This window comes from Myxine glutinosa, chromosome 1 (assembly GCF_964187855.1).
Source record: "Myxine glutinosa chromosome 1, kmMyxGlut1.1, whole genome shotgun sequence".
Lineage (NCBI taxonomy): Eukaryota > Metazoa > Chordata > Myxini > Myxiniformes > Myxinidae > Myxine > Myxine glutinosa.
Window position 1 is genome coordinate 217332968 of NC_136261.1, and position 16296 is coordinate 217349263.

Genomic DNA, 16296 nt, shown 5'->3' on the forward strand with positions numbered 1-16296 from the left:
GGAATATGGCCCCCTCGCACATTAATCCCAAATGGAACTGAACCCTACGTCCGACCTAGTTGCGCCGCTTACGTCATTAAAACCCCGCCTGCCCAGGAAGTAAGAAGGAAGCCAGAGGAGAACACATACTGGAAGGTCGCACGGCATATGGCCACAGTACAGAACAGGACACGGTGTTGGATGTGTATGCACCTTCCCCGCACCAGCACAGCAGGAATACCAATGGTAGTGTTACCCCTATCGCTCAATGATTTGTGCTCGAAGCCACTAGACACCAAATGCATTAGTACAACCCTGACAAGCCAAGGTTCTGACGGAACCGCGTGTAAACGAGTTTTTCAGTACTCCCCCCCCATCCAGTCCCGACACTTTGGGGAACGTCCAGCGCCGGTTTGGGTTAAGCCGGCTAAGGGGGCCCTCTGCTTAGAAGGAAAGGGCCAAATAATGGTAGGTAAATCCGTGTGTAGAGATACCCTCCTCGCGGACCCTAGGAAAGGGAAACACATGCTGTTAGTAAATGTTACAAGTTCGCCCTTACATAACCTCACACACCTCCAGTTGGCATGGGAAGGGGAAAACGGAACAAACACTATCCCAGACCTTCGCACTTGCATGACCACCCATTTAGTGGCTCCGCACGGGACCATGTTTGTATGTGGGAATAAAGCTTACCCGTATTTACCTGATAATTGGGGAGGAATTTGCTATTTAGGATCAGTTTTCCCAGAAATGGAAATGCGACAACACTTGCATAATACCCCTGCACTCATAAGGACCCAACGAAGCACCTATTGGCACGACGACGGCACCACCACCTTACACGGCGCTGATTGGGAGAAAGCCGTTAGTTTCTTCTTCCCATGGGCTGGGACGGTCATGAGCAGTTACCGCATTGACAAAATTGCGTTAATCTTAGAACGGGTGGCCAACGACACCGCTACAGCACATGACGAAATGTTGGACACGGTTGTCCACCTGCGTACAATGGTTATGCAAAATAGGGTTGCGTTAGATATGCTACTGGCAGAACGAGGAGGGGTATGTGGGATAATTGAGGGTAGATGTTGTACTTTTATTCCTGATCCTTCACAGGGGGTCAGTGCTGCTATTATAAGGTTAAGGGAAAGTGCTCATATATTGACAAGGGATCGAATGGATCGAGAAGCCTCCCACCAGTGGCTTACCGACTGGTTCAAAGGGTGGACAGGTACGATAGTAAAGTGGGTATTGACCGCCTTGGCAATAGTCCTTGGAATCGTGGTCAGTTGTGTAATAATCAAGGCTTTAGTCCTTGCGTGTGTGAGAAAGTTTTCCACAGGATGGACACTGAAGACGACAACAGAAAAGGCCATGGTGATGATCGATAAGCTGATTGCGGGTCCAGATGACACACCGGCCGTCGACGTGACTGCAGACCGCGGATCCTGGAACGACGACCCGAACGAGCCACTGGGCCGCGACAATGAGATCTCCGCTTCCGAAGATTGTTCTTCCATTGTTGATATTACCGATAATGATTTTGATTACACAGTTGCGGACCTCAGAGCATTTCAGGCTGCCAGGAGGCCGATTACTCTGGACCCCAACATGTCGCATGCAGACGCCAACGAGTTCCTAAGGGATTCCTCGCATTTTTTCTCGATGTGTAAGGCTATGACTGTTGCTGGCCGCCGACGCCGCAGGCCTACGCCACCTGAGAATAATGTTACTGATGATGTTACCAATGATGATGTGGGCCACTTGCAAGGGTCCCCGACTGATGTTTATGTCTCAATGCAGGCCTTGCCTCTTTATGTTTCACGAGCTCACCTTTATGTCTCACAAGCTCACAGTGAGTCAAACGTCACTGACCCAGTCCGGGATTTGGACCCACCTGCAACCCCAAGCCCGGATGGAGAGGAACTCAATCATGGAGATACTCTGAGTTCCGAATCTGATTGTTTTACGAATTCGTCCAGGGATAGCAGCGATGGAAGCAGCATCGCCTCGGACGATCTCGACTTTGACCCAAAGGAAGTTGCTCTCCCTCCTTTGGACCGTTATGCTTTGTTTTATGGCCATAGGTTTGAGCCACCTGATACTGATGACATTGTGTCTTCCCCAGATCACCAGCATGTAAGAGACCTCATGAACATGAATATCGATTGAGCGCTGAAGATCTCCAAGGATTTCACCTGGGGAAGCCTGGGCGAGCTCCAGTCGGGGAGGAGTCCTGGCCGCACCTCTGTGGACCAAGGGTGGGTCGGGAGATCTTCCTGGGTGTGGACCCCGGCGGAACCAGAGGTCTTCGTTGTGGATTTGACGCGCTATTCGATCTTCATGCTTCTACGGTCTCACCTCATACACCCATCTACACCTGACTTACATCATACACCCACATACACCCACATACACCCACATACCCGCGGATCATCCTGCTGAGTGCTATGTGTGGTACTTGGGTACGGGACATGCTCACTGGGCTGCATCCGCGTGGTATGTTTAGTGAACCCTTTACACTGTCTATCTTACCTCTCTTGGAGGATTTTTCATGCCATTTGATCACCCTGCTTTTACGGACTTACATTGCATACTCACATACAGACGCGAATCATCCTGCTGAGTGCTATGTGTGGTACTTTGGGTACGGGACATGCTCACTGGGCTGCCTTCGCGTGATATGTTGAAGGACTTTTCTGATTTGATTTGTTTCTGCTTTGTCTGAAATAAAGGCCTTTGATTGGCTCGTAGATAACTTTGTATCTTAGATCCAAAAGGGCGGTATGTAGGGAGCTATTATGCCCCTCCCCCTTTGTTAATTCTTGCTGCTTTACCAATTACCAAGTATAACCAATTATATGTTTTGTTTTGACTGATTGCTGTACTCTTTTATAATACTTAGTCCTTTCTTGTGCATTGAGGATGTGTAATATCCTAATAAGGAGTTCTGTGCTTGTGAGCCCTTGGCCTGTGTGGGCACAATCTCTTGTTCCCCTTCCTGGCCTTGGTTGCAGCTGCTATCTCTCAGCCTCCTTCATAACTTTGCCAATATCCTGTGGGCTGACACATTTATGAGTGTCCCCTCCTTTTGTACTTTCCCAACCAAGGTCTCTATACAGAAAGTTGTAAACATGTTGCCACATATTGCTGACCATCTCCTTATCTGAGCTAACCTATGAGTGGCCTTGGATGAGCTTCCTCTAACTAACTGAACAACAGGATGGGACTATGGTGGGAGGACCAATGAGCCCATTCTGTCTCTGTATCTTGTGAGCTAAAACCACACCCGATATTCCTTATATAAAGCAAGTTTTAATCGAATTATTTCAGAGCATCTTGTTGTAGTGTTGGTCATTTCATGTGAGCTTCCTGCGACTTCCTGCTTCTCCGCAAGCTTGTGTATCGAGTTCTAATAAATATATCCGTTGCTCCTTTCTCTGAGTCTTCTGAGTCCCAAGTTCTAAGTCCCATTCCGACATATATATATATATATATATATATATATACATACATATTGTTGCGAATATGGAATTTGGCCTCCATATCCGCTTGTAAATATTCCCCTATTTTCTCCAATACTCCCCAACTTTCCCCAGTCCCCCATTCCCTAGTCCCATTGCATGTAAATAACAATCAGTAGAGCCGACCTTCCCCTTATTCCCCCATTAAATGTCGTGCCCAGGTCCACCGCACCACACGTAGACAACTTTCGGACATCTTCCTAGTTATTCTTAATCTATGTCAGTTAAGGCCTCGTTTCCATTAATTATGACTCTTCGTTGCACCAGAATGTGATTATATGGCACCAGTAGTGAGTTTAGGACCTTCCCATACCTCCTCCCATCTTCTTCCCCAAACAACAACAATAACAACAACTACAACAACAATTACAACAACAACTACAACAACAATTACAACAACAACAGAGGGGATGGCGGCGGAGCGGGGGAGGATGCGTCCTCACACCGGCTCGATTAGCTCCAGACCATGCGCTCCACGGGGTTACCCCGAAGGGGCTGGCTGTCAGCTCCTCGTCGGGGGCGGAGCCAGTAACCCCCCCCGCACGCACCCAATGAGAAGCAACGTGCCGATTCCACGAGGCGGAGCTAACGAGCCGAGGGCGTGTCACTCCCCGCCGGATACGCAGCCGCTTGCCGGACGTGACGTCAGATGCGCCTCAGCTTGGAGACTGGAGAGAGAAGCCACCGCCACCCCCAGCGCGACGATACCTCCCCGCATCTCTGGACCGGACCGAGTCGATTCTGCCTTGAGCCAAGAGTGCACCTTGAGCCATCGCTACCTGCCTTTCCTTTTCATCAACCCCCGTGTGAGTCAGCATTTTGTCCCGTGTGTCTGTCGTCTGTCCGGGGTTAATATAAGAGTGTGTCTAAGTGCCTGTCTTCCTATGATGTACCTCTCGTCCCTGTAATCTGACCTTCCGCACGAATATAACCTCCTCCGGAGGTCTTGAGAACTGAACCCCTGGTGTCGTATTGTGTCATTATAACCCAGCCGGGTGTCTTCTTTTTCCTTCATTGGTCTAGCATAGCGCGATTAGTCAACCCCGGGTGCAATCGGGGTAACTTGTACGGATACGGCGGCCATCCCGCTCGGCCCACCATACCATCAAAGTCGTATCTGTAACAATTGGTGTCGGGAGTGAGATTCGAGGCCCGACCAAATTTTGAAAAAAAAAAAAAAAAAAAAAAAAACGAATAGAGGAAAAAAAAAATTTGGTCAAAATTTGGAGCGGCCGAAATTTGTTTTGTTTTACGAAACTCGAATTTTGCAAGTCGCGCTATGGCGGATCAAGACGGCTGGGGTCCGGTAGGGGAGAGTGAAGCAGGGTCGGTCCAGGACCAAAATGAGGGACAGGAGGAGAGCGAAGCAGTGAGGGCGGCAGGTTCGCAAAATAGCGCCGTCACGCACGAAGAAGCGGGCGCGCAAAATGGCGCCTCGCTGGTCACCGCGCCCGCGACCGTGGCAGCGCCCCTGGTGGATTCGAACCTTTTCCTCCTGCAAATGAGGGCCCTTATGGAACAAATGGTGGGAATGAGGGCTGATAGTGAGCAAATGAGGGCTGATAGTGAGCAAATGAGGGCTGATAGTGAGCGGTTGGGAAACCAAATGGGGGTAATGAGGGACGAAGCGAGGGGTACCAGTGAGAAGTTAGACAATAATTTTGAGGAGTTAGACAAGAAAATTGAGAAGTTAGACAATAATTTTGAGGAGTTAGACAACGGGATAAAAGAAGTAAAGAATGGGTTAACGGGGGTAGAAAACAGAATGGCCGCTCAAGAGAATCAGATAGAGGGAGTGAAACATGGGTTAACGGGGGTAGAAAACAGAATGGCCGCTCAAGAGAATCAAATGGAAGGGATGCAAAAAGGGTTAGAGGGGTTAGAAAACAGTATGGAAGGCAAATTGAGGGACATGAGGGACCAAGCGGAAAGGGAAGTTAAACAAATGGAGCAGCAGATAGAGGGGGTCAGAATGGGGGTAGAAACCAAACTGGATGCTCACAGGGAGGAAATGGAGCAGATGAGGGTGGCATCTGGGCAGGAGATGCAAGTGATGGGAGAGGAGATCAGAAGAGGAGTGAGTGAGGAGGTCGGAGGAGTGCGCGAGGAGGTGAGGCACTGTAAGGAGCGCATGGAGAAAGAGGTGAGAAAGGGGACTGTAAAATTGCAAGGTGGTATAGAGGAGTTGACGCTGGGAGTAGAACAACTGACAGTGGGACAAAAGGAGTTGGGGGACCAGGTAAAGAAGAACACAGCGGTAATAGAGGGTTTAAAATCGACACAGAAGGAGATGAAAAAGGACGTAGGGGTAATTAAAAAAGAGTGTCAGACGGTACATGAGGACCTGACGAGGAAAATGGACAAGGTGGTAGAGGTAATGGAGGTTAAAGAGCGGGAGGTGCGGGAGCACATAGAAAAAAATAAAGTGGAGTTAGAGGAAGAACTTAAAGGGGCGCACGAAGAGATGAAGGAGATGAAGCAAAAATTAGAAGAAGTGGAAGAAGGGGTGAGCGAAATTAAAAAGCGACGGAGAGAGGATAAGAAAGAGATAAAAGAGGAGGTAAAAGAATTGGTCCAGAGTCTGTGTTTGGATCGTGATGATGTGCTCATTAACCGGATGAGGGATTCGCAGGTGATGGAGGAGAAGCGAAGAGGAAGAGGACCCGGTGTAAGTGGTGACCAATATGGTCGTGCGTATGATGCGCCAGGGGATTTAAAAAGCTTGGGGGTTGAGATAGACCCGGGTGTTCGTGAGAGGCCGTTGGTGAAGTGTGCGACAGGTCTGGTGTGCGAAAGAGGAGGTGTGCGAGAAAGTCCGACTCTGGGGTGTGTGAGGAAAAAGTGTGTGCCAAGGAGTGAGGGTGCTGGCGAGAGTGAGTCGGTCGTAGCGCGTGTGCGAGGGGGCACATGGAAGCGCGGGGTGGTGAGTGTTACAGAGGGTGTGACGGGAGAGTGTGCGCAGGAGTGTGCGCGAGAAAGGTGTGTGACGGACAGGTGCATGAGGAAAGAGTGCGCTGTCAGAAGTAAGGAAGAGTGTCCACCTGTGGTGAGTGTTACAGAGGGTGTAATGGGAGAGTGTGCGCGAGAAAGGTGTGTGACGGACAGGTGCATGAGGAAAGAGTGCGCTGTCAGAAGTAAGGAAGAGTGTCCACCTGTGGTGAGTGTTACAGAGGGTGTAACGGGAGAGTGTGCGCGAGAAAGGTGTGTGACGGACAGGTGCATGGGGAAAGAGTGTGCTGTCAAGAGTAAGGGTGAGTGCGTTGTCACGAGTGGAGGTGAAAGTAGTGAGAGTGACATGGAGCGTGAGTTAGTTGTGACAGGTGAGCGAGGATGTACACCTGGGATGGAAGGATGCACACCTGGAATGGTAGAGCGTGAGTGGGAATGCACGCTGGAGTTGGTGGTGAGGCACGTGGTTGGGTGTGTGAATGAGGGCACACCTGTGATTGTCACAGAGGAGGTGACCGAGGAGGGGGCGCGAAGAGGTGTTTTGGTGAGGTGTGCTACGAACGAATGTGTGCCAAAATGTTCGGTGGTCAGGTGTGTGACCAAGGCTGTGAGTGGAATGGGTGTGCCTGGGTGTGTAAGGAACGGTACGAGGAGCATGGGCACAGCTGGATGTGTGAGCAAGGAACGGGCTGCGGGGTGTAAGCGTCCAGGTGAAGCATCGACGTTACACGGGTTAGAGGTTAGAGCGACTTTTAGCCGAAGCAGGCCCTCGGTGCGTGCCGGGCCTCGCTTTGAACGGCCGCGTCCAGGCTCCACTAGGCGGAGCTGGCAGCCCGATAGAAAGGGTCGTCATGGCGACCACCTTTTGTTGAGGCATTCCGGCAGGTCGAGATCGGGACATTGGATGGCTCCACGCCGAGGTGATGCGTGGGATCTCGGCCCGGGTAAGCCCCCGTCCCTGCACCGAGTGCCGGACGCATTCAGCCGCTGGCACAAAACAACCAGCATCCATTGCTTGGCTTTACGAAGCCGGGCTTTGGACAGGAATTGGCGCACCGAGAGGTATTAGTGAGTCGACTGGGTGATGAGGTTAGTGTTTTGGACCCAAAATTAGAGAAAAACAAAATTTGATGATTGGCAAGGGATTGGCAGATGATGGGCAGTGATTGGCAAATTTTTAATTTGTTGCAATTTGATGTGCGAAATTGGTAGTGAGAGACCCCCGATGTGGTGGGATGGCAAATCCACCATCCTTCCCATATGGGGGGGCAAAGGAGCAATAGCTTATGGGGTGTATGGCAGTGAAAACTAGCCCGGGTGGGTTAGGATATATCGTGTGTAGGGCCCTAGAAGAGATTGACATTAGGTGACGTTAAGTTTAGTTAGTGACTGATACCTGTAGTGGGGACGCAGGTAGATTAGTGTGGATGATAATGACGTGGGAGCGCAATAGTTTAAAGGGACGACTGGGAAGCGCAAGTTTCAGAGGGGAGTAGTCAGCTGAGATGATGCCGTGTGTGTGAGGATGGAACAGGTGTGATTGCACAGGTGTGCAACTGAACAGGTGTGATTGCACAGGTGTGCAACTGGACAGGTGTGAGGAACAGTGTGTGAGTAATGAGTGTTGTGGATCAGCGCGAATGCGCTTGGGGAGAGAAGGGTGCAGGTGGCACCAGGTGTGAGAGCACAGGTGTGCAGGTACAGGTGTGTGGAGAGAGTTGGAGTGAGTGGTACGGAGTGGTGTGCATGGTGCGAAGGTGTGGATGGGGGAAGAGTGGACCCCTTTCACGAGTACCCGGGGCGGGTAGTGTAAGTGTTAGGTAGAGGGTACAGGTAAATTGTGGTTGGATATTGGCATTTGTGGTGCGGTTGCAGAATGGTGTTGTGAATGGGTGCATTAGTGTTGTGGAAATGGCTGGGCGTGTAGCCTGTTAGTGTGTGTAGTTGGTTGGGCACTCCACCACTGTGAGGATGTCGGCCAGGTGAGGCCGCAGGTGGGCTCTGGGAGCCGGTAGTTGTGAGTGGGTGCCTGAGGATCCCGGGTGTGGATCGGGCAGCCCAGTGCCAGAGAGGGCACGGAGTGGGGAGAGAGCCAGAGGGCCTTCCCCTGGTAGTTAGGTTAGGGTAAGGAGCAGGTAAGCTCGGAGGCAACTGCAGTGGTGGAGGTGTGCAGGTGGGTAGACCCACTGGGAGAGGTACACGTCGCAGCCCAGAAATTGTACGAGGGCACCGGGAGATGAATCGGGGGAGTGAGACCCCAAATTGAAGAGCACCACAGTTTGGCCAATGGGAATTGGTTTTTAGAACCCATAGTGTAAGAGGGCCAATGGGTTGGCCGGAGAAAGACCCCGGGTAGTGTAAAGTTGTTAAAGTCATTTAGGAAATAGTTAGGATTGATGAACCTGTCGCACCATACGCAGCCACTTACCTGTGGTGATGATGATGACTCCACACCTGTGTTTTCTTTGTTCTGTGTGCAGGAAATGAGATTGCTGTGAGGATTTGTGAGACGCATCACGACGTGGATGAGACATTGGGGTGATTCCATCTCTCCCTCCCTAGGAGGGACTGATGATGAATTGGTAATGGCAAATTTTGATGTTGAGTTGAAAATGGCAAATTTTGATGAGAGTTGGAAATGGCAAATTTGATTGGTTAGGAGGGAGAGAAGACGAATTTGGTTTATGGGAGGAACGGGGAAGACAGTAGGGATGTTTGTTGATTTGTAAAGTAGATGTTTATGGGTAGTGTTGTGTTGTGTGGATACAGTAAGGGGTAAGGGAGGGGCCATGTAGGTTACCTGGTGGGGGGGGGCGTACGATAGGAACGTACCTGTCTCACCTGGTTCCCATGTGCCCCCAGTGTGCATCACCTTACATTGCGTGCACTTTTGCGCCCTTACCACCTTACTCACTTGTTTCTTCTTTTGTCTCCCACCTCCGAGGATCTGGCTTTGGGGTGGAGAGAGAGGAGAGAGAGGTGCTGGCTACGCAGTTGTGGGCCTGCACTTTCGCTGTTCGCTGCCTGGATCGGTACACCATATGGACCGCAATGTTTGTGGCCACCCACAATGGACCGCAGTTCGTTTGCGGCCAAGCACCACCCGGGGATGGACCTATGGGTCAACGTGGCACCTATGCCATAAAGGTGAACCACTGTTAATTAACACCACCAAGTGCACCACAAGAAGAGCAAGAGACACCTGCAGGGTTAGGGGTTGTCGAATTTATTTTTATACCAATGAACAATGGTGACTGCACCGATTGGTGGTGGGGTGGTGCTGTTGATGCTCGGGAAGGGTGCTCTGCACGTTATTAAAGGCCGTCGGCCACAGAGCACTCGTGGGTTGGTGTATCGATGTTGGCAAGCGCGCTCTCTCTATGCATAACATCTGCATGTGTTCCTCCAAAAACAGGTCCTGGATCGTAGTGTAAATAGCAGCGTAGTCGTGTAAATAATGCTCCCTACCGGCTGTATGTGTAGTTTGCGAATTCTTTCCGGATTCGGTTATCCTGTGGGTGTGTTTCTGTGAGGAGAAGGGTGCAACGTCGCAGGGGGACATATTTACTCATTTGTGAATATCTGTAAAACTGTCGCACTCAGGGTAGAGTTAATAGTAGAGGGAACTACATTGCGTGCCACACTAAAGTAGGTAAAAATTTATCGGGTCGGGACGCCCCGAGGGTAGAGAAGGGTGCAATGTTGCGAATATGGAATTTGGCCTCCATATCCGCTTGTAAATATTCCCCTATTTTCTCCAATACTCCCCAACTTTCCCCAGTCCCCCATTCCCTAGTCCCATTGCATGTAAATAACAATCAGTAGAGCCGACCTTCCCCTTATTCCCCCATTAAATGTCGTGCCCAGGTCCACCGCACCACACGTAGACAACTTTCGGACATCTTCCTAGTTATTCTTAATCTATGTCAGTTAAGGCCTCGTTTCCATTAATTATGACTCTTCGTTGCACCAGAATGTGATTATATGGCACCAGTAGTGAGTTTAGGACCTTCCCATACCTCCTCCCATCTTCTTCCCCAAACAACAACAATAACAACAACTACAACAACAATTACAACAACAACTACAACAACAATTACAACAACAACAGAGGGGATGGCGGCGGAGCGGGGGAGGATGCGTCCTCACACCGGCTCGATTAGCTCCAGACCATGCGCTCCACGGGGTTACCCCGAAGGGGCTGGCTGTCAGCTCCTCGTCGGGGGCGGAGCCAGTAACCCCCCCCCGCACGCACCCAATGAGAAGCAACGTGCCGATTCCACGAGGCGGAGCTAACGAGCCGAGGGCGTGTCACTCCCCGCCGGATACGCAGCCGCTTGCCGGACGTGACGTCAGATGCGCCTCAGCTTGGAGACTGGAGAGAGAAGCCACCGCCACCCCCAGCGCGACGATACCTCCCCGCATCTCTGGACCGGACCGAGTCGATTCTGCCTTGAGCCAAGAGTGCACCTTGAGCCATCGCTACCTGCCTTTCCTTTTCATCAACCCCCGTGTGAGTCAGCATTTTGTCCCGTGTGTCTGTCGTCTGTCCGGGGTTAATATAAGAGTGTGTCTAAGTGCCTGTCTTCCTATGATGTACCTCTCGTCCCTGTAATCTGACCTTCCGCACGAATATAACCTCCTCCGGAGGTCTTGAGAACTGAACCCCTGGTGTCGTATTGTGTCATTATAACCCAGCCGGGTGTCTTCTTTTTCCTTCATTGGTCTAGCATAGCGCGATTAGTCAACCCCGGGTGCAATCGGGGTAACTTGTACGGATACGGCGGCCATCCCGCTCGGCCCACCATACCATCAAAGTCGTATCTGTAACAATATATATATATATAGCTGCAGTTTTGAGATTGGCACATTGAAGTCATTAAAGGTTAAAGGGTTGCCCCGCATAGTTAGTCACACGAGCAACATAAAGGCCCATTTGTAGTATAGTTATGTCTTAGTATGTGTAAGCATAGGCCATTTCCCCTCTTAGTGCCTGCGTTGTGTAAAGACAGGAGAGTAGGCCCCATTCATTTTGCTTCCAACCTCCAATTCTACCTCTATGGGCGTAATCCAGCCCACGCCCCATTCGGCTGACCACTAGTCAAGTGACACGAGGTAGGCCTAAAAAGGTGGGGGCGGCGTTGAGGTCGGGGAGCGGCAGAGGCGATGACGGTAAGAGCCAACAGCCAATCAGAGCTCTAGTGGCATGGCGTGAGAGGGCGTTGTGAGGCGCATTTGGTGAGTTCCAGAAGGTTCGCGGGGCGTGCCTATATAAGCCGCTGCGCAAAGCCCTCGGAAGGACTTGAAGGATTTTGCTTGAGGACTTGAACGGCGGTGGCGAAAGGATTAGGACTCGCAAGTGGAGAGCATTAAAGGACTTGAAGGACTTGTACCAGTGGTGAAAGAACTTGCAGAGGATACGCGCGTTGTTTGAGGACTTGCGCAGAGAGAGAGAAGAAGAGGCGTTGAACTGTACAAAGTACGCGGGCGCAGCCAGACGCGCTGGTAACGCATATTGCGCTTTTCACCCACGCGAGTAAGCGCGGCCATAGCCGCAAGTGAATAACCGCCAGCCACGCCGAAGTCCGCTCCCTACCATTCGCCCCGTGATAACCCGCTCAGTTCAGACGACTCGCGGCGAGCTCCTGCCTTCTCCTCCTTCCATCTACACGGGACGTGCCGGGGACCGGAGAGAGAGCTGCACGGGAGCCATCCCTGGACGCGCTGGTGAACATCAACCTGCCCATCAGCAACCTCCGTGTGAGTGTGTGTGTGAGACGGGCCCATTTGTCCTGGGTATTAAGAGTAAGACTGTATAAGCTGCTCTCTGTCTCTGCATCCTGTACTGTAAATACGTGCAATAGTAATTAAACCATTTGTTCTTCCTGTCTTTCCTGATTCGATCGTACCTGTGATTTCTCCATTGACTAAGCGTGGTACGAATCCAATTGCTCCAATCGGGTCTAGTAAGTGATAAACGGCACGGATCGCGTGTACGCTACCGCTCGGCGCATCCACCAACACACGTGATTCGTGCGAGGCTTATTTCCTCGCTTCAGGGCAGCGCGAGTATTTAGGTAACAGCGAATTTGGTCCTGATACCCTATTTCGCGCTGTCCGGAAGGGACGTCATAGGTCTCGGGTCGCGCCAGGTCAGTCAAAGACAAGGGGACTAATCCCCCCTTGGTAAGGGGAGAAGGCCGGCGACAGATCCGCAACAATATATATATATACATATACACATGTATATAAATATATTGGAACATGATACTATTGAAACGAATACAAATACTACTACCACCACTACTACTACTACTACTACACAATAGTCAGCTGGGGAAAGCTTTTGGCCCAAGTCTTTCAAGAACCGGCTGACCAAGTTTGACATTCGCTGAATGTGAAGGAATTTGGAATTTGTTCACGATGCCGGTGATAACTCGCCCACTTTCATGAAAGACACAACAAATCTTTAATATCCACTAAGTAATACTCTCAGACCCACCAACCAACAATTTCCATTCGTGATGCAATGTTCTGATACATCAGGGAGATGGATGCCCCTGCCTTGCATAACCTCAGGCCACCTGTGGGCAAGGTGTAGTACCTGTCAGCCCCCCTTACCAGGGTAACGGTCCGCAGCCATGCGGTTTAAATGGCAGATGGCTCTGCACATCTGGTGGATGACAGTCCAGTCGACTCTAACAGCATGGGCGGAAGAGGGTGAATTCCCCAACGGCCAAGAGAGAGACGAAGAGGAGTGGCGACCCACCGTCTATACTACACACTTACCCATGTGTATCAGCCATAGAAAGGCAATGTCATCATTGCCCGAGTAGACTTGACATCATCAATGTTCAGCCTGGTCTACGTCTTCTTCCTTCTCTCCTTCCTTCCATTTCCTCACATCTACCCTGGTCAAAATGCTTAAGATATCTTCCATAACCTGTCTGTCAAAAAAAAGTTTTAAAATCAAATTCCATCCAAAACTCAATCGTTTAAAAAAAAAAAAAAAGCCCCACCCTTGGTCCATGAGGTTCCACAGCTCTCTGAACAGCAAAAGCAGAAGAAATATTTACTTCTGCAAACAGGTGAAAAGATAAAAGTAAACAGTGACAACGTTTGTCCCTAGTGTATAACTTATAACAAGCAAAATCACATAAGCGCAAAATAAAAACAGCAAGTCCAACAACGCACCAGGACCAAAGTCAACTGTGGCATAAGCACCCTGGATAGTGCCACACTTTAGATAACTTGCTCCAGCACCATCAGTCGTGAAAAGAACAACGTCGGGACCCAAGTGGAAACGGAACAACTGCACGAGGGATCTCATGTAATTATGGTCACAGGCATAATAACTGCCATACTCGTTTTCCACCTGGAAACAATAGTCAGCAAAGCAGTAAAATAAGACAGATACATCAGCGATGTAATGTCACCTGGATTATGATGCAAAACAGCCACAAAACTGACAACTGCTCTCATATCATCTGCCTTCGCTTGCAGAATTTGTGAGGCTATCTCAGCCCACCTGTACGGTGATTATGGGGCCTCCATTCTGATAGAGGAATGGCTTGACAACCAACAATAGTACACCCAACCATCTCCGCACAGCCATCATATAACCTGCATGACAAAAACAATGGAACCACTTGTTGCTCACGAAACTAACTTTATTAGTCGTTGAGGAAACTTTCCGAACTGTGTTTTTTTTTTCTACTACTAATAATAATCACCTTCATCAGATGTACGCAAAGCAATTGATGAATTATGTAATAGCCAATGGGGTAAGCCTCCCTGCAACACAGAGCAAAGAAAAAGAAATAATTTAAACATGCGAATGAGTTTTCCAAAGTTTTCCATAAACATGACAAATGAGAATCCCTTCCAATGGCATATGACTACGAATACAGCGCAAATGTACAAGACACTGAAGGCAACAGAACGTTTTCAACAATCAGTCGTCATGAAAATGAAGGCAAATAAAACATTCTCTGTTTTCAGTGCTCCAAACCAGCCTTGGTCTTACGCAGTGTGTTGTGATGTGTTCTGGAATACAGGGAAGGGCGCAGTGAATTTGCATGAAGGTGTGTGCGTTCATGTGCGTGTCAATTCGAGTCTACTGTGGTGTCATTTCCACAAGCAGATGAACAGTGGTAATTGTACCAGGTCAAGTCAAATGACAGAGAAGCAAATACAGTAATATCTCGATTTACGTCTCCCCCTTTTACGTCATTCTGAAAATACGCATCACTTTAATTGCCCTACCTGATTTGCATCGCCTCAACCCACACATACATCACTGACAGTATCCGCCCTTTGTCGTACCTGTCACCTCAGCCTTCGCCTCCACCTACCCTGTACACAAACTACGTTGCGTCATGGAAAAAGAAATGCACTATACTGTTGAGCACAATATATTATTTATGTACAGTATTTACCTCCACCACCGAAGGTGGATGGAGGTTATGTTCTCACCCTTGTCTGTCTGTTTGGCTGTGAACAAGAGATCTCAAAAAGTGGTGGATGGATTCGGATGAAACTTTGCATAGAGGTTGGGTATGGGACAAGAACGAAATGATTAGATTTTAGTGAAGATCCGGATTCGGATCCGGCTACTAGAATTATTTAAGTGATTCTTCACCATTGGGAGATAGGGCCAAAAACGATACATAGCAGGATATCTCAAAAAGGTATGGACAGATTTGGATGAAACTTGGTGGACAGGTTGTGTGTGTGACAAGAAAGAATTGATTCAATTTTGGTGAAGATTCAAATCCCGATCCGGATCAGAGAAATATTAAAGTGATTCTTCACCATTGAGTGATGGGGCTAAAACCGATATATAGCACGATATCTCCACAAGTTATGGACGGATTTGGACGAAACTTGGTGGACAGGTTGGGTATGTGACAAGGAAGAGTCGATTAGATTTTAACTGATAATGAAACTATGAAGTAAGGTATGGGAGGTTAAGGAAAGTTTGCTAGCCAAGTGGTTCGACTATCTTAACAAGGAAGTAGCAACAAGTCTTCTCTTTATCCCATTCATTCTTATGAGGAAAATTGCTTTGATTTTCGACATTTAAATATTCGTCGCAGCTGTCAGGAACACATCTTTTTTTTTTTTTTTGGTATACAGAATCGAGGCTCGTGAAAGAGCTAACATTTACTTCACAAACAAATCAACCAGACAAACAAAATATATAAAAAGAGGGAGCGGAAGACAAGATGGGGAGAGAAGGGGAAGCACACAAACACAACATTTGAGAGCAGGGAGATGTGTGGAAGGGAGAGGGCTTGGGGGGAGGAGGCGTGGGAAGGGAGAGGGGGGGGGGGGGGAGGGAGAAGTATAAAACACAAGGACACCAAGGACTTCCAGGACAGAGGTTGGTATTTCAAAAAAGTGGAATTGGGGTGAAATTAGCGGGGGTAGAAAAGATCAAGGTTTTGGCTGGGGGAAGATAAGAGATGGTGGTGAACAGCTGTTTTAAAGACCTGGAGGGTGAAGTGGGATTGAAGAGAGTGAGGGAGTTTGTTCCAGAGGCGGGAGAAAAGAGGAATGAAGGAGTGAAGGTGAGCAGAGAGTCTTGATTTTGGCAGTTTAACCATAAGAGGGTTGCAGGCAGATCTTGTGCGACCTGTAGGAATATTTGCGGGACAGAGCCCAGAGAGAGCTGGGGGGGGCAAGGCCAGAGAGGAGTCGGTAGAAGATGGAAAGACCACCAACCTGCCTGCGGTGAGTGAGTGAGAGGCCCTTGGAGTTAGCTTCATCGCGGGAGATTCCAATGATTCTGAATGCTTTGGTTTCAACAGCGTGAAGACGAGCTAGGTGTGAGGCAGGAGCACCA

General features: G+C 49.4%; 1 protein-coding gene across 1 annotated transcript in view; it reads right to left on the bottom strand.

Moving 5' to 3' along the window:
• Positions 1-16296, bottom strand: part of LOC137434010 (beta-galactosidase) — an 89925-nt gene that overhangs the window by 52680 nt on the left and 20949 nt on the right. Inside the window, exons 5-8 of the mRNA XM_078783595.1 lie at positions 14183-14243; positions 13978-14072; positions 13644-13824; positions 13469-13527 (exon numbers count right to left, since the gene is read on the bottom strand). Coding sequence (XP_078639721.1) covers positions 13469-13527; positions 13644-13824; positions 13978-14072; positions 14183-14243 — 396 coding nt within the window. The remainder of the gene's footprint in view (positions 1-13468; positions 13528-13643; positions 13825-13977; positions 14073-14182; positions 14244-16296) is intronic.